A 19103-nucleotide genomic window follows, 5' to 3' on the forward strand; every position below is an offset into this window, starting at 1 on the left:
ATCGGTGAGGATGAGGACCCTCTTGTTGGTTCTCTCACGACCTGAGTCTGGTAGCTGTGGTATGTCCTACAGGACTCAGCTAGCAGTGGTGCTACTAAGCCACTCTTGGTGATGGACATTGAAGTCCCCCACCTGAAGTATATCCTGTACCCTTGCTATCCTCAGTACTTCATCCAAGTGCTGTTCAGCATGGTGGAGTACTGATTCATCAGCTGAGGGAGGTGATAATCAGCAGGAGGTTTCCTTGACCTTGTTGGACCTGATGCTGTGAGACTTCATGAAGCCCAGAGTCAATGTGGCGGACTCCCAGGGCCACTCCCTCCGAATTGTGTACCACTGTGCCTCATGGGACAGGACATAGCCTGGGATGGTGATGGAAAAGTCTGGGACAGTGGCTGTAAGCTATGATTCAATGAGTCTCACTGTGTCAGGCTGTGGCTTGATTAGTCTGTGGGACGGCTCTCCAATTATGGTACAAGTCCCCTGATGCTAGTGAGGACAATTTTGCAGGGTCATCTGGGCAGAGTGTGCCTATGCCGATGCCAAGTGGTCCATCCAGTTTTATGCTTTTTCAACTTTTCTGTAGCAGTTTGATACAACTGAGTGGCTTGCTAGGCATTTCAGAGGGTAGTTAAATGTCAACCAAATTGCTATGGGTCTGGAGGCACATTTAGGCCAAACTGGATAAGGATCGTAGACTTCGTTACCTGAAAGACATTAGTGAACCAGATGGTTTTTTACCATCTGGGCAGTAGATGGGAATGTGGAATTCAGAACACAAACAGATTAGCCATGATCTTAAAATCAAAAAACTACTGGGGATGCTGGAAATCCAAAACAAGAACAGAATTACCTGGAAAAACTCAGCAGGTCTGGCAGCATCGGCGGCAAAGAGAAGAGTTGACATTTCGAGTCCTCATGACCCTTCAACAGAACTGAGTAATATTAGGAGAGGGGTGAAATATAAGCTGGTTTAAGGTGGTGGGGGGAGGGGGGTGGGGGTGGGGGGTGGTTGTAGGGACAAGCAAGCAGTGATAGGAGCAGATAATCAAAAGATGTCATAGACAAAGGAACAAAGAGGTGTTGAAGGTGGTGATATTATCTAAGAGAATGTGCTAATTAAGAATGGTTGGCAGGACACTCAAAGTACAGCTCTAGTGGGCGTGGGGTGGAAAGCCATGATCTTATTGAATGGGGGAGTAGGGTCGAGTGGCCAAATGCCTTACTTCTGCTCCTATTTTGTATGTTTAAGGCAACCCAGTAGTTCCATAGTCACCATTACTGACACTAGTTTTTTATTCCAAATTTATTACATTTAAATTTCACATTAGATTTGAACTTGTGTGTCCAGAGCATTGGACTGGGCCTCTGCATTATTAGTTCAGTATGTGATCGCCCATGTGCTTTTGGGAAGAAATCTATATTTTATGTGGAGTGATAGTCCCTTTAAGAACTAGGTTTCATTGAAAGGAGATTTATGGTAAGGCAGATGGATAACAGTAAATAATCATGTGACCAGGTTTCCTGGGAGCTAAACAATAAAGGTCAACACAAGTTAATTGTAGGGAATGGTTCTGTGTTCAACCAGTTTAGTTTTGAGTTTTTGGACCAAGCTGGCTGCAGAAGAGAAAACATCTCTCTCAAACAAAACTCAGTTGAAATTTTGTGTGGAGGCTGAAAAAGAGTAAAACAGTTATTAACTGAAGAACTCCTAACAGTGAGTTGAACTTCTGGTATAGCCAAGCTGAGAGAGAGAGTTTTCTATGCAAACTTCCATAGCTAAAGAATATTAGAGAAACGGAGTTAACATTTCGAGTCCAAAGTGACTTCTTCGGCAATTCCAAGGAAGAGTTACATTGGACTCAAAACTTTGTTTCTCTCTCCACAGATACTGCCAGACTTGTTGAGTTTTTCCAGAACTTTCCGTTTTTATTCCAGGACTCCAGCATTTGCAGTATTTTGCTTTTATTTAAAATAGAGTGTGGTTAGGAGGATTCATATTCTTTGATTTTGGTGTAGCAAAATTCTTTTGTTTTAATCTATGAACCTTGTAGCTTCATTCTTTTAATAAACTCCCAAAGAATCTGCACTATAATGATATATTTTGTTCTGCTAAACTTGGCTGGATAAAGCAATCTGAGATGGTGGGCCTAGTGGGAATGTCACTGGACTAGTAATCCAGAGATCCAGGCTAATGCTCTGGGGTCACAGGTTCAATCCCCACCACGGCAGCTGGTGGAATTTAAATTCAATTAATATAATCTGCAATTGAAGACTAGCCCCAGGAATGGTGACCATGAAACTACTGTTAATTGTTGTTAAAAACCCATCTGGTTCATTAATATCCTTTAGGGAAGGAAAACTGCCATCCTTACCTGGTCTGGCCGACATGTGACTCCAGATCCACAGCAATGTGGTTGCCTCTTAACTGCCCTAAGAAATCATTTAGCAAGCCACTCAGCTCAAGGACAATTAGGTATGGGCATCAAGTGCTGGCCTTGCCAGCAACGTCCACCTCTCATGAAAGAATAAATAAAATATGGGCGAAGTATGATGGCTATGTTTCTGTCACTGACAGTGCTATCAGGCAACACTTACTCAGAAATAATCTGCTCACAGCTGCTCAGTTTGGGTTCCACCAGGGCCACTCGGCTCCTGACCTCATTACAGCCTTAGCCCAAACATGGATAAAAGAGCTGAACTCCAGAGGTGAGGTGAGAGTGACTGCCCTTGACATCAAGGCAGCATTTGACCGAGTGTGGCATCAAGCAAAACTGGAGTCAATGGGAATCGGGGGAAAACTCTCCACTGGCTGGAGTCATACCTAGCACAAAGGAAGATGGTTGTGGTTGTTGGAGGACAATCATCTCAATCCTAGGACGTCACTGCAGGAGTCTCTCAGGATAATGTCCTCGGCCCAACTATTTTCAGCTGATTCATCAATGACCTTCCCTCCATCAAAAGGTCAGAAATGGGGATGTTTGCTGATGATTGCACAATGTTCAGCACCACTCTCGACTCCTCATATATTTAAGCAGTCCATGCCCATATGCAGCAAGACGTGGGCAGCATTCAGGCTTGGGCTGACAAGTGGTAAGTAACACTTGCGCCAGGCAATGACCATCTCCCACAAGAGAAAATCTAACCATCTCCCCATGACATTCAGTGCCATTATCATTGCTGAATCCCCCACTATCAACATCCTGGAGGGTACCATTGACCAGAAACTGAACTGGACTAGCCATGTAAATACTGTGGCTACGAGAGTAAGTCAGAGACTGGGAATTTTGTGGTGAGTAACTCACCTCCTAACTCCCCAAAGTCTGTCCACCATCTACAAGGTACAAGTCAGAATTGCGATTGGATACTTTCCACTTGCCTGGATGAGTGCAGCTCTGACAACACTCATGAAGATGGACACCATCCAGGACAAAGCAGCCCGCTTGAATGGCACCCCATCCACTACCTTCAACATTCACTACCTCCATTACTGATGGCAGCAGTGCAGTCTATGCGATGCACTGCAGCAACTCACCAAGGCTCCTTGCACAGCACCTACCTATCCTTGACCTCTACCAGGTGGTAGACAGCAGATGCATGAGGACACCACCACCTGCAGGTCCCCCCCAGGCCATAAACCATCCTGACTTGGAACTGTATCGCTGTTCCTTCACTATCACTGGGTCAAAATCCTGGAATTGCCTCCCTAACAGCACTGTGGACTTACCTACATCACATGGTTTGCAGAAGTTCAAGAAGGTGGCTCACTACCACCTTCTCAAGGACAGTTAGTGATGGGTAATAAATGCTGACCTGGCCAGCAATGTGAAAGAAAAATAAAAAGCTGGCAGTGATAATGATGAAAACAGTGTCAGATGAATTAAGAGTATCACACAAAAGAGTGTGTATATATGCAGAATGTAAAATATTAAAGTAAAGGAAGACTTGCAAATCTATAGCACCTTTCATGTTCCTAGCTTGTCCCAAAGTGTGTTACAACACTTTAATGAAGCACATTCAATGTTGTAATGCAGTTAATGACATTCTGTACAGTGTGTTGGTATCAATATATACATTACTCTTGTATTTAAAGCTGTGTAAGTTGAATGCCAATATTGCAGTTAGTACGTGCATTGGAATTGAGAGACCTGATGCAGACTTGTTCACAGTCTTTGTGTAATTTGGCCTGTGTTCATTCCTCTCCAACTAGTACTGAAATGTATTTCTAGCTGCCTTCAAGGATCCCTGCCATGGAATGTTCTACGAATACAATTGCATGTTGCCAACCATGCTTGGAGTAACTTGCTCCCAAGAAGCTATCCATAATTGTCATGATTTTCACAAGTACAAAGTGTACCCTGGGAGGGAGAGGTTTAATGATTAATGAACAGTTCTATTTATATACAAAATATCATGAATTTTTGCAATTTTTTTGCTGCATGTTTTTGGAAAGTGATCAATATCAAGTTAAAGGGCAGCCCTTTGACCTTGTCTAAGACTCTAAATTGAACGTTTTACAATATTTATTATTCTCTCTTCAGGTTATATTTAGAGTGAAATCTGTGGACACAGGTATAATTTTAAAATGTGGGGTGTGCATACAAGTCTCAGCGGTCCCTCTGCAACAACAGCAACGACTTGTATTTTTATAGCGCCTTTAATATCATAAAATGTTCCATAATGTTATCCAGGCCCAGGAATAAAAATCAGTTCTCAACTGGTTCAGTTTTCAAATGGAAATTGAAACTGGTTGTTGGCTAGTTTGAACTGATCCCAGTTGTATTGTTCTAATTGTTCGGTATTGTTCCCAGTTGGCCAGTTGAATTGTTTCCTGTTGAGCTGTCAAGTTGGTTCCAGTTGTGATCAGTTAGCCTGGTTAAATTTACTGGCCCAATTTGTTCCATTTGAGACCAGGGTGACCAACTCTTATGAAATAAAAAAAGGAGCACTGTAAACTGCAATAAATGAACACATTAGGGACTAGGATGTGGGGGGTGGTGTGTGGGGGATGGCATGTTGCTGACTGTAAGAGCAGTGGGCAGGGTGTTGATAAGCGTGGAGGTGGAGGAAGTTAAGAGGAGTGGAGAGGAGGGGTCTTGAGGAAGCAGGATTATCAACTAAAACTTACAAGTTATGTTGTTGAGTCATCTCTGCTGGCCAACTCCAGACCAACTAAATCACAAAGTCACCTTGGAGTCTCTTCAGCCTTCCACAGGCTATCCTACAAAATAAGGGACAAATAAGGCAAACCTTATGGGACAAACAGTCAAAGGACAATCCCTTAAAAACATAGAGGTCACCCTGCAGCTAAGTATTCAAAACTTGCAAAAGAGAAAATCTATTAAAAGAAATTCACCCTCTCCATTTACATATATATCACTAAAATATGAAAAAAAACTTATTTGTCTGTGTGTGCTGTGGGCCAGTGAAATATAACTTCACTGGACTGCACTGTAAGCTTCAAGTTTTATTGTGATGCATGAAACACAAAACATATGAAGCAAAAATCAAATAAACAGTGGAGAAACAAAAAAAATAGTTAAAGTACAGAAATGTTAAATTGCAGCAGTTAATCAAAATGCTGAACTTAAGCATCATTTACATTTACACATTGAATGGTTCACCGGATTTTTGTCTTTTGTTGAGGTCCTGAATCTGCTTGGATATTATTTATTTTTTCAAGCTCTTTCTTGAAAGCTTCCTCCCCTGGGTCTGGGAGAAACATGCCGTAAAGTAAGAGAAAAAGTTTAAGAAATTAGTCGGGGACTTCCAAAACAGGAGACAAGTGGCTTCCAAGCCAACCTGCTGCTGCGAGAAATTGTATCATTTATGCTCCTGCAATAAAACAGCCTGCCCTTCAGTTCGTCGGACCCACAGATGCCAACAGCCAAAGACTTTACGAATAATGAATTCCACCTTTGGCTGTGTGCTTTAGTCCACATTCCCTGTGGTATTTTCTTTTATTCATTCATAGGGTGTGGGTGTCGCTGGTGAGGTGAGCATTTATTGCCCATCCCTAATTGCCCTTGAGAAGGTGGTGATGAGATGCCTTCTTGAACTTCTGCAGCCCAAGTGGTGTAGGTACACCCACAGTGTTGTTAGGGAGGGAGTTCCAGTGACAGTGAAGGAATGGCGATATATTTCCAAGCCAGGTTGCTGTGTGGCTTGGAGGGGAACTTCCAGGTGGTGGTGTTCCCATGCATCTGTCGTCCTTGTCCTAGATGGTAGAAGTCATGGGTTTGGAAGGTGCTGTCTAAGGAGGCTTGGTGAGTTCCTGCAGTGCATCTGCCACTGAGCATCAGTGGTGGAGGGAGTGAATGTTTGTGGATGGGATGCCAATCAAATGGGCTGCTTTGCCTTGGATGATGTCGAGCTTCTTGAGTGTTGTTGGACCTGCATTCACCCAGGCAAGTGGAGAGTATTCCATCACACTCCTGACTTGTGCCTTGTAGATGGTGGACAGGCTTTGGGAAGTCAGGAGATGAGTTACTCGCTACAGGATTCTGACCTGCAGGAAACTATAGGCCAGTTAGCTTAACATTTGTCATAGGTAAGATGTTAGAAGCTATTATTAAAGAAGTTATAACAAGGCACTTAGAAAAATTCAAGGTAATCAGGCAGAGTCAACATAGCTTTGCAATAGGGAGATCACGTTTAACCAATTTATTGGCATCCTTTGAAGAAGTAACAGGTGCTGTGGATAAAGGGGAACTGGTAGATGTACTGTACATAGATTTACAGAAGACATTTGATAATGTGCTTCATCAAAGGTTATTGCGGAAAATAAAAGCTCATGGTGTAGAGGGTAACATATTGACATGCATAGAAGGTTGGCTAGCTAACGGGAAACAGAGAGTAGGCATAAATGGCTCATTTTGTGGTCGGCAGGATATGATGAGTAGTGTGCCACAGGGATCAGTGCTGGGACCTCAACTCTTTACAATTTATATAAATGTTTTGGATGAAGGGACTGAGGGTATGGTTGCAAAATTTGATGATGACACAAAGGTAGGTAGGAAAGTAAGTTGTGAAGAGGACCTAAGGAGGTGGGGACATAGTGGTATTGTCACTGGACTAGTACTCCAGATACCCAGGTTCGGACCTGGGTTTGAATCCCACCATGGCAGATGATGAAATTTGAATTCAATAAAAAATCTGGAATTAAAAGTCTAATTATGACCCCATGTCGTAAAAACCCATCTGGTTCACCATGTCCTTTAAGAAAGAAAATCTGTTGTCCTTACCTGGTCTGACCTACATGTGACTCCAGACCCACAGCAATGTGGTTGACTCTTAAGTGCCCCCTGAAATGGCCAAGCAAGCCATTCAGTTCTCAAGGGCAATTAGAGATGTGCAATATATGCTAGCCCAGCCAGTGATGGCCATATCCCATCAACAAATAAAAAAACCAAAACAATATAGATAGGTGAGTGGACAAAGATCTGGCAAATGGAGCATAATGTAGGAAAATGTGAGGTTGTCCATTTTGGCAGGACGAATAAAACAGAGGTGGGAGATTGCAGAGCTCTGGGATGCAGAGGGATCTGGGTGTCCTAGTGCATGAATCACAAAAGGCTAGAATGCAGGTGCAGCAAATAATTAGCAAAGCTAATAGAATGTTATAGGTTATTGCAAGGGGAAATGAGTACAAGAGTAGAGAGGTTATTCTTCACTTATACAAGGCATTGGTGAGACCACATCTGGAGTATTGTGTACCGTATTAGTCTCCTTATTTAAGGAAAGATATAAGTGCATTAGAAGCAGTTCAGAGAGGTTTACTAGATTAATACCTGGAATGGGCGGGTTATCTTATGAGGAAAGGCTGGACAGCCTAAGCTTGTATCCGCTGGAGTTTAGAAGAGTAAGAGGCAACTTGATTGAAACACGTAAGATCCTGAGGGGACTTGACAGGGTGAATTTGGAAAGAATACTTCCTCTTGTGAGAGAATCTCGAACTCAGGCGTCACTGTTTCAAAATAAGAGGTCGCCCATTTAGGACAGAGATGAGGAGAAATGCTTTCTCTCAGAGGGTTGTGAGACTTTGGAATTCACTTCCACAAAAGGTGGTTGAGGCAGAGTCCTTGAATATCTTTATGTCAGAACTAGATAGATTCTTGATAAGCAAGGGAGTGGTAGGAACATGAGGTTACAATCAGATCAGCCATGAACTTATTGAATGGTGGAGCAGGCTTGAGGGGCCAAGTGGTCTACTCCTGATCCTAATTCATATGCTCTTTTAGCCACAGCATTTATATGGCTAGTCCAGTTCAGATTCTGGTCAATGGTAACCTCCAGGATGTTTATAGTGGGGGATTCAGCAATTGTAATGCCATTGAATATCAAGGGGCGATGGTTAGATTCTCTCTTGTTGGAGATGGTCATTGCCTGGTACTTGTGTGGTGCGAATGTTACTTGCCACTTGGATATTTCCCTGGATATTGTCCAGGTCATGATGCATTTGGACATGGAGTGTTTCAGTATCTGAGGAGTTGTGAATGGTGCTGAACGTTGTGCCATCATCAGTGAACATCCCCACTTCTGACCTTATGATGGAAGGAAGGTCATTGATGAAGCAGCTGAAGATGGTTGGGCCTAGGATACTACCCTAAGGAACTCCTTCAGTGACGCCCTGGAACTGAGATGATTGACCTTCAGCAACCACAACCATCTTCCTTGACTCCAACCAGTGGTGAGTTTTCCCCTTGATTCCCATTGACTCCAGTTTTGCTAGGGCTCCTTGATGCCACACTTGGTCAAGTGCTGCCTTGATGTCAAGGGCAGTCAGTTTCACCTCCCTCTGAGTTCAGCTCTTTGGTCCATGTTTGAACGAAGGCTGTAATGAGGTCAGGAGCTGAGTGATCCTGGCAGAACCCAAACTGAGCATCAGTGAGCAGGTTATTTATGAGCAAGTGCAACTTGATAGCACTATTGATGACCCCTTCCATCACTTTACTGATGGAGAGTAGACTGATGGGGTGGTAATTGGCCAGGTTGGATTTGTCCTGCTTTTCGTGTACAAGACATACCTGGGCAATTTTCCACATGGTCGGGTAAATGCCAGTGTTGTAGCTGTACTGGAACAACTTGTTTAGGGACACGGCAAGTTCTGGAGCACAAATCTTCAGCACGATTGCCAGAATATTTTCAGGGCCATTAGCCTTTGCAGTATCCAGTGCCTTCAGCTGTTTCTTGATATCACGTGGAGTAAATCGAATTGGCTGAAGACTGGCATCTGTAATGCTGGGGACCTCCGGAGGAGGCAGAGGTGGATCATCCACTCGGCTTTTCTGGCTGAAGATTGTTGCAAATGCTTTAGCCTTATCTTTTGCACTGATCTGCAGGCTTCCCCATCATTGACGATGGTGATATTTGGAGAGCCCCCTTCACCATGACTGGATGTGGCAGGACTGCAGAGCTTAGATCTGATCCGTTGGTTGTGGAATCGCTTAGCTCTGTTTAGCACATGCTGGTTACGCTGTTTGGCATGCAAGTAGCCTTGACTTGTAGCTTCACCATGTTGACAACTCATTTTTAAGTATGCCTGGTGCTGCTCCTGGAATGCCCTCCTGCACTTCTTCTGAACCAGGGTTGATTCCCTGGCTTGGTGGTAATGGTAGAGCGGGGAATATGCCAGACCATGAGTTTACAGATTGTGGTTGAGTGCAATTCTGCTGCTACTGATGGCCCATAGCATCTCATGGATGTCCAGTCTTGAGTTGCTAGATCTGTTCGAAATCTAACCCATTTAGTAATGTGGTAGTGCCACACAAGATGGAGGGTATCTTCATTGTGAAGACGGGACTTTGTCTCCACAAGGACTGTGCGACGGTCACTCCTACCGATGCTGCCATGGACAGATGCATCTGCGACAAGGCAGTTTGGTGAGGAGGAGGTCAAGTATGTTTTTCCCTCTTGTTGATTTCCTCATCACCTGCTGCAGACCCAGTTTAGCAGTTATGTTCTTTAGTACAAAAACAGAAAAACAGAGCTCTGAAGAAGGGTCATACAGACTCGAAACATTAACTCTGTTTCTCTTTCCACAGATGCTGCTAGACCTGCTGAGTTTTTCCAGCATTTTCTGTTTTTGTTTCAGATTTCCAGCATTTGCAGTATTTTAATTTTATCTTAATGTTCTTTAGTACTCAGCCAGCTCGGTGAGTAGTGGTGCTACCGAGCCACTCTTGGCGATGGTCATTGAAGTCCCCCACCCAGGGCACATTCTGCGCCCTTGCCACCATCAGTGCTTTCCCTAGGTGGTGTTCAACATGGAGGAGTACTGACTCATCAGCTGAAGGGGGATGGTACATGGTAACCAGCAGGAGGTTTCCTTGCCCATGGTTGACCTGATGCCATTAGACGTCTGTCCTGCGATGGGACAGGACATACCCAGGGATGGTGATGGTGGTGTCTGGGACATTATCTGTAAAGTACGATTTCATGAATATGACTATGCCAGGCTGTTGCTTGATTAGTCTGTGAGACAGCTCTCCAAATTTTGGCACAAGCCCCCAGATGTTAGTAAGGAGGGCTTTGCAGGGTCGACGGGGCTGACTTTGCCATTGTTGTTTCCAGTGCCTAAGTTGATGCCGAGTGGTCAGTCCGGTTAGGTTCCTAGTCGACTTCTTGGCAGATTGATACAACTGAGTGTCTTGTTAGGCCATCTCAGAGGGCATTTAAGAGTCAATCACATTGCTGTGGGCCTGGAGTCATATCCTACACCACAGGGACTGCAGTGATTCAAGAAGGCAACTCATCATCACCTTTTCAAGAGCAATTGGGAATGGGCAATAGATGCTGGCCAGCGATGCCCACATCCCGTAAATGAATTTTTTAAAAAAATTCCAACATCTGCCATGGTAGAATTCTAATCCAGGTCCTCAGAGGATTACACTGGGCCTCTGGATTACCAGTCCATTGACAATACCACTGCACCACCACCTACCTATCTCAACATTACCTGGCTATTTTACCTGTAAGTAAAATCAGGGACATAATCAATATTTTATATGTAAAATTGGAAGATAATACAGACTCAGATTAACTACAGACTCTACATGAGGTTATTCAACAGTTCAGGCTCAATGAATGACAAGTCATTGGTGATGGAAGCAAGTTTAACAATGCACCTGCTGTCATAATGATCCGTCACTTTTTGCCGAAACCAACATAAAATTAATTTTCAAAACATTTGATAATGATTACCTTGCCATCAATTGCAGTGTACAACTGCTCACTGGACTCTTTGTGCACCAGATAGGGGGTGTGCTGACTCTATCTGGGTGGTTCTTGGGGTGGAGGCATGTCCAACAAGCTTTCTTTGTGTGGTACTGGTAGTGCAACACCTTGCCTGACAACATGATGAAAAATAATTTGCATCATTCATATATCAGAGTTGGGAGGCCATTGCACAATTCCAGCTCACTTTATCATCTGTTTCCTATTAGACAGACCTGCATCAGTCACAGGAAGACATATACTACGTAACATTAAAATAACAGTTGTATCTCACCTATTTTTGACAGTTCCACAATTTCCTCCTGTGGCTTGTGGTTCACAGCCTCCAGCTACTGCTTCTTGGACTGGGAGGCTGTATTGTATCAAATTTTCCTTGCAGTCATTCTGTCTTCCATTGTTACTCTCAGGAGTTTGTTCAGGCAGACTTCTCCTTAGTTCTGCCAGAGAGAAAATAGTTTTGAAATCTTCTAGCTTTGATTTGAGATCACATAAAGAATTCACAATGGAAATCAATGAGATAATATTTACCCTGGCTGCATTTGCATCTTCGAGTGCTCTTTTCACCCTTGTCAGTGCAGAGGATATTGTCACCACTGCCCTCGACAGTGCTATCCACAATCTAAGGCACCCGCACCTTGAGCCGCTCTGTACTCCCAGTCTGAGCTCTTCACTGGTGTCTATGGATCAAGAACAACATTACGGTATAACAACATTATGTGGCACATTTTAGATTTACCTGTCTTGTCATTTGGGACAATATAACAGGCAAATGGTTTCAAGACAAAGTACTATAAGATTCACAAATCTTCTCTTTCCTTTCAACAAAAGAAACTTTCCTTATACCTTTTAAATCTACCTGTGAGCTTGGGAATGAGCTTAGAACTTGAAATCCACTTTCTACTCTACCTCTTGTAGTGCACCGCTGTTTGACAGGATCCATCGCAGCATGCAGGGACTTATGATTAGTCACTGATGTGATGTACAATTCGATGTACTGTTGATCAAGGAATTCAGGCAAACTCAGACAGGCATTGGAGAATTAAACAAAAAAAGGGTCTAACTGTGAAAAAAGAGCAGAGATAGTGGCCTGGATTTTCACCGCCTGGTTAACTTGGAAACCCTTTAAAAATAGCAGGCGGGCCCTAATTTCGGGTTTCCTGACCCCATTCCCAGGAAGTGCGATTTTTGGGAGTGCCTTTGAAGGGTGTGGGCTGCTTCCTGTCAGGAGCCGGATCCGGCACTCCCAACTTGGCTGGCTACATTGTGGCGAAAGGCATGTCGTACTCTTTTGCAATTTTCATGGAGTCAGGCCAGGTTTTTAAAGAGTCATGGTTTATGGCCCCTTAGAGAAGTTGTGAACCCTAGTGTGCATGAGTGGTACTTTTAAAAGGTTAGCTGCCGGGTCTTAAGGAGTTGAGTTACAGGGAAAGATTAAACAGGTTAGGACTTTATTCCTTGGAGCATAGAAGAATGAGGGGAGATATGATAGAAGTTTACAAAATTATATGGGGTATAAACAGAGTAAATGCAAGTAGGCTCTTTCCACTTAGATTAGGAGAAATAAACACGAGAGGACATGGCTTTAGGGTGAAAGGGGAAAGGTTTAGGGGGAACATTAGGGGGAACTTCTTCACTCAGAGAGTGGTGAGAGTGTGGAACGAGCTACCATCTGACGTGGTAAATGCGGGCTCATGGATGGGAGAGGTCTGGAGGGTTATGGACTAGGTGCAGGTCAATGGGACTAGGCGGAATAATATTTCGGCACAGACTAGAAGGGCCGAATGGCCTGTTTTCTGTGCTGTAGTGTTCTATGGTTCTATGGTTCTAAAAGGTCCCCCTCATGTTCCCTATGTCCCTTCATGTTCCCTATGCCAAGCTGTGCCCTTCTACCCTCCCCCTCAGGCCCCTGAGACAACAGAGACATCTATTAGAATAAAGAATGCCTTCTCCCCAGAGAAAATATTGTTTGATTGACAGCTCAGGCTCTCTAATCTCTGCAGTCAATTTCACAATGTTTGTTTACATAACTGGTTTCAAGTGTTTGTGGTTTTTGAAAGTCAAAGAGCCTGGATGATTGATACTTTTATTAACTTGTCCAGACTTTTTTCAAGCATAGGGGAAACTGATCAAAGGATTACATTTTGTCAAAGCTTTTACTTTGCACATCCCACTTTACACTGTGATATTCATTGGTTCTAGAACATGTACATTGGCTCAATAGGCATAGATGTGCCAGAACTTGGCATAGGGGGCCTGAGGGGGTGGGTGGAAGGACAGAGCTTAGTATAGGGGGCATGCAGGGCATGAGGGGGTAGGTGGAAGGGTAGAGCCTGGCCTAGGGGTCATGAGGGCCCTGAAGGGGTGGTTGGAAGGGCAGAGCCTGGCATAGGGAGCATGAAGGGCCTGAGGGAGTGGATGGGGCTTGAGGCGGTATGGATGGGGCATGGAGAGTGTTCGGAGGGTGAAGAGGGTGTGAGGAGTGAGGGCTGGAGGGGCTTTGTGTCTTTTTTCACTAGGACAAAGTCTCACGCACTTCTTCTCTGGTCGGCTGGCCTGACTCCAGCCCACACCCACCCCCCAGCAATAAAGATCCCGCCTTGCGGGGGCACGTTCTCCCAAGGTGGGTGGACTGGGATGGGAATTTTCCCAACACCCTCTCCTTGCTTCGAGGATGAAAATCCAGGCTGTTATGTGAGTGTTTAAAGAAATTATATTAAAACAGCCCCATAGCCTCAGACCTGTCTCCAGTAAAGCTGCAAAATAAAACTCTTTTCTTGCCCCATCCTCTCAGAGAAAATTCAAAAGAACTATTTTTCCCTCTCACCACCCAGAATGCAACACCCAAAGGTGAGGAGGGGGTGGTGGGATACACATTGCTGATTGACAATCACTGTGGCCAATCAGCAAGCGATTTTCAGTAAAGTTGGCCAATCATGGAGTAGTGGGCAGTACCTCCTCCAGCTCTGATCTCTCATCTTCCTCTGCAGCCATATTGCTGCTTCTTTCCAAGCTACCACTTTGTGGGTCTTGCCGCTGCCTCCAGGCCACTTTGCAGTGTTTCTTGCCTCCCTTCTGGTACTTGCCTTGCTCTCCCTGTTATGGCCACCTCCCTCCCGCTCTTCAGTATGGCCGCTCCCACTCTCCCCCATACTCGCCTCCCACCCACTGCTTCCTGATCTCCTCCCGATCACCAAGCCCTTGTTGCTTTGCTCGCCATCCTTTCAACTGCACCTCTCACAAGCAGCTCATTCACAGCATTTCGACTGTTTTCAACTAATTTTTCCTTGAGGGGGAGCATTATAAAGCAAAATTTGATACCGAGCTATGTAAGGAGATATCAGGACAGAGTACTGGAAGCTTGGATGAAGAGGTGCTTTTAAGAAGTATATTAAAGGAGAATAGAGAGGCAGTGAGTTTCAGGGAGGGAATTCCAGAACATGGGGCACAGGTAACTGAATACACAGCCACAAATTTGGGGGCGAGGGGGTATGTGGGGTTGGGGGGGCGGGCAGTGATTAAATTGGGGAATGCTCAAGAGATCCAAACTGGAGGAGGCAATTATCAGGGAGGGTTGTGGGGCAGAAGGAGATTGCAGAGGTAGGGAGTTCATGGAGAGATTTGAAAACAATGGTGAAAATTTTAAAATTGAGCCATCACTTAACCAGGAGCCAGTGTAGGCCAGTGAGCACAGGGGTGATGGATAACCAGAACTTGGTTAGGAGACAGGTATCAGAGTTTTGGATGAACTCAAATGGGAACCTGCAAGTTCCCCTCAAACACACACACAATCCTGACTTGGAACTGTATCACCGTTCCTTCATTGCCGCTGGGTCAAAACCTTGGAACCCCCTTCCTAACATCACTAGGTGTACCTACACCAGATGGATGCAGCAGTTCTAGAAGGTGACTCACCATCACCTTCTCAAGGGCATTTAAGGGTGAGCAGCAAATGCTGGCCTTGCCAGTGCTGCTTGCATCCCATAAAAGGATTTTTAAAAAGTTTAAGGAGGGTAGAACACAGGAGCCTGTCTAGGACTGCATTGGATTAGTCTAGGAATAATCAAATCTAGAGGTAACAAAACCATGGATAAGGGTTTCACCAGCAGATAAGCTAAGGCAGGACAGGGTTGAGATATATTACAACCGTATACTGTTTGAGATTAACTTTGGCACAAAAATAGAGTCCTGGGGCCTAGGCAACTGGGCCTAGTGGGAAATCATGCGAATGGGGATTGAGGTGGAGGGAAACCATCCTATCATCTGGAGCACAGGACCTGAGAGATTTTAACTCCAGGGCTAAATTCGCATAGGTCCAATGAGTATCCTGGAAGAATCTGACAGGTGTCCCTTTTGAATACTCATGAGCAGGTTAAGATCGCAACCCATAGGTAGGCAGTAGGTTCAATGCAAAGACCATTTAAAAATTGGCAGTAAATTTTCTAAGGTTGACATCTGTAATAACTATAAAGCTAGTATTTCATAGAAATTTGTGACATTGAAAGAGACTATTCAGCCCATCGTGTCTATGCCAGTAGAAAAAGAGCTAATTTCACTTTCCAGCTATTGGACCACAACTTCATCGATTATGGCACTTCACGTGTGTATTCAAGAATTGTTTAAATGTGATGACAATTTCTGCCCCTACCAGCTTTTCAGGCAGTGAGTTCCAGATTCCTGCCATCCTCTGCATGAAAAAGTTTCTCCTCAACTCTCTTTTTTTCCTACCAATTTCTTTAAATTTATGTCCCCAGTTATTGACCACGCTGCTAAGGAAAATAGGTCCTTCCTCTCCACTCTAGGCCCCTGGTGATTTTATACACCTCAATTAAATCTCCCTTCAGCCTCCTCTGTTCCAAAGAAAACAGCTCAGCCTATCCAATCTTGCCTCATAGTTAAAATTTCCCATTCCTGGCAACTTCAATGTGGGCCATCAATTAATTTACCTTGTTATGAATGCTATGTGGATTCAAATAGAGAGCCTTCAGTTTTGTTTTTTTGTTACCTTTGTAACACCTAGTCTTGACTGTTGATGTATTCTTAGGTTTTTTCTCTCTGTCCCTTCCTGCCATTCTCTGACCCTCATTTCTCATATTACTATTTTGCTCTCCTGTCTTGAAAGAAATTAGAGTATGAGAGGAAGCTAGCTAGAAATGTAAAAACGGATGGCAAGAATTTCTACAGGTACTTAAAAAGGGAAAAAGTAAGTAAGGTGAGTGTTGGTCCTCTAGAGAGTGAGAATGGGAAGTTAATAGTAGATAATTAGGAATTGGCGGATGAAATGAATAAATATTTTGCTCCTGTCTTCACTATAGAGGATACAAAAACATTCCAGTAATAGTTGTAAATCAGGAGGTGGAAGGGAGAGGGGAACTTGGTGAAATTACAATCACCAAGGACGCAGTATTGAGCAAACTGATGGAGCTGCAGGCTGAAAAGTCTCCAGGTCTTGATGGACTTGATCCTCGGGTCTTAAAAGAGGTGGCTAATGAGGTAGCAGATGCGTTGGTGTTCATTTTCCAAAATTTGCCAGACTCTGGAAAGATTCCATCAGACTGGAAAGTAGCAAATGCAACCCCTCTATTCAAGAAGGGAGGGAGGCAGAAAACAGGAAACTATAGGCCAGTTAGCTTGATGTCTGTTGTGGGGAAGTTATTAGAATCGATCATTAAAGAGGTTATAGCTGGGCACTTAGAAGAGTTCAAGACAATAGGTAAGAGTCAGCATGGTTTTGTGAAAGAAAAATCAAGTTTAACCAATTTTATTTGAGTTTTTTGAAAGAGTAACATGCATATTGGATAAAGGGGAGCCTGTAGACGTACTGCACTTTGATTTCCAGAAGGCATTTGATAAGGTGCCACATCAAAGGTTATTACAGAAAATAAAAGCGCATGGTGTAGGGGGCATGGATAGAAGATTGGCTGTGGCAGAAAGCACGTCTTTTTCCGATTGGCAGGATGTGATGAGTGGAGTCCTACAGGGGTCTGTCTGGGGCCTCAACTTTTTACGATTTACATCAATGACTTAGATGAGGGGAGTGAAGACATGGTCGCTAAATTTGCAGATGACACAAAGATAGGTAGGAAAGTATGTTGTGAACAGGACACGAGGAGGTTGCAGATGGATATAGATAGGTTGAGTGAGTGGGCAAAGATCTGGCAAATGGAGTTTAATGTGGGAAAATGTGAAATTGTTCATTTTGGCAGGAAGAACAAAAAAGCAGAGTATTCCTTAAATGGAGAATGGCTGCATAATTCTTTCATCCCAGCTTTATCCCAGCTCCACTCTCACTGCTTTACCCCAGCCGACCATTTGATTGAATGAATTAAATATAACCAGCTTTCCAACTGTAAAACAGATTAGCTATTGAAACAATGTAGGTGTTACCTTGGATAATTATACCTCTGTAACTTTATAAGCAAATCTTTTCTTTTTTGAACTAGTGACCTCTGCTAGAAGAGACTTTGGGTCATTTCATTCATCCAACGTGCAAGAACTTCTTGGAACTTTAAAGGTTAGATTTTTACATATGATTTTTGGCAGGGGAAACAATTAATCATTATGCTTTTTTACATTGTAGCTTAATAATTCTGAAGGCACTAATAGAGAATATTTGCAATGAAAACCAGGAATTTCTTCTAACAAAACAGCCAATTTGCAGAATGTAATATAGTGATTGAATATGAGTTAATTGCAGCATTTAGAAAAGAGTTATGCTAAAGCAGTCTCAAAAATTGTAATATTTAAATAGGAGTTTTGATGTGCAGACTGCTCTGAAGGAAAATTGATTTGGAAAGTGCTCCACTGCTGCCACAATAACTACAATAATGCTCAAGCTATTCTAAACTGTTATCATAATCATTATCACAGCTTCCTGATCTTATAACAATGTCCAAAAGTTTTATATAGTTGATGTAGCATAATTTCTTAAAAGCTGGTGAATACGTGAAACATTCAAGTTTTTCAAAATAAATTGTAGCTGGGAGGTGAAGAAAGAAAGAAAATGTCAATAAGTTTAACATTGTAAACTTGTAGGGCAATGGAGAATAGAGCAGGGGAATGGGACTTAGTGGAATGCTGCATACAGAGAAACGTAGGCTCGATGGGCAAATGGCCTCGTGTGCCGTAAATAACTCCAAGAGCGGAATTTTCCAGTCCCTCCCACCACTGGGATCTTGACCATTCACACAAGGTCATTAGAGTTCTTGCCGTGTTACTGCCAGGTCCTCGGGTCCAGATGCTTGGATTTGACCTCCCTGGCCACCAGCTTCCAATACCTTCTGAGGACTGTCCTTGAATGCCTCCTGGCTGCCCCAGGGAATCATGTAGTTTCTTTTCCTGTCCACCTCCACCACTAAAGCCTCTAGCTGCTGCCTGTGATCATGAAGGCCTCTCTCTGCCCTGGTGTAACATTCTCCTTGTTTAGAATTGCAACAATAATCACAGAATTGTTACAACTCAGAAGGAGGGAATTCAGCCTATCGTGTCTGTACCGGCTCTCCAAATAAGCATTTTAACTTAGTACCAATCTCCTGCCTTTTTCCAGTAACCCTGCACATTGTTTCTATTTAAATAATAATCCAATGCCGGCTTGAATGCCTCAATTGAACCTCCCTCCGCCACACTTCCAAGCAGTTCATTCCAAACCCTAACTACTCGTTGCGTGAAAAAGTTTTTTCTCACCTTGCATTTGCTTCTTTTGCAAAACAATTTAAAACTGCCCTCTGATTCTCAATCCATTTACGAGCAGGAACAGTTTCTCCCTATCTACTCTGTCCAGGCCCCTCATTATTTTGAAAACTTTTGTCAAGTCTCCTCTCAGCCTTCTCCTTTCCAAGGAAAACATTCCTAACTTCTCCAATCTCTCCTCA

The 19103-nt window shown here is 43.6% G+C and overlaps 1 protein-coding gene and 1 long non-coding RNA gene across 4 annotated transcripts in view; one reads left to right on the top strand and one right to left on the bottom strand.

Annotated features, from left to right (window-relative positions):
- LOC144680977 (uncharacterized) overlaps positions 1-19103 on the top strand; it is a 157534-nt gene that overhangs the window by 23608 nt on the left and 114823 nt on the right. Inside the window, exon 2 of one of the 2 annotated variants that reach the window (XM_078542600.1) lies at positions 17676-17746. The exons of the other annotated variant lie outside the window; for it this stretch is intronic. Within the exon in view, the coding sequence (XP_078398726.1) occupies positions 17676-17746 (71 nt within the window). The remainder of the gene's footprint in view (positions 1-17675; positions 17747-19103) is intronic. 2 annotated transcript variants of the gene reach the window in all.
- Positions 5458-12485, bottom strand: LOC144680978 (uncharacterized). Of its 2 annotated transcripts, none has more exons than XR_013576655.1 (3): positions 12079-12485; positions 11510-11672; positions 5458-5712 (listed from the first exon to the last, which is right to left on the bottom strand). It is a non-coding gene; the product is annotated as an uncharacterized LOC144680978 (long non-coding RNA). The 2 variants fall into 2 exon arrangements; XR_013576656.1 differs by having other exon boundaries at positions 11510-11912.

Source organism: Cetorhinus maximus, chromosome 5, assembly GCF_964194155.1.
Source record: "Cetorhinus maximus chromosome 5, sCetMax3.hap1.1, whole genome shotgun sequence".
Classification (NCBI taxonomy): domain Eukaryota; kingdom Metazoa; phylum Chordata; class Chondrichthyes; order Lamniformes; family Cetorhinidae; genus Cetorhinus; species Cetorhinus maximus.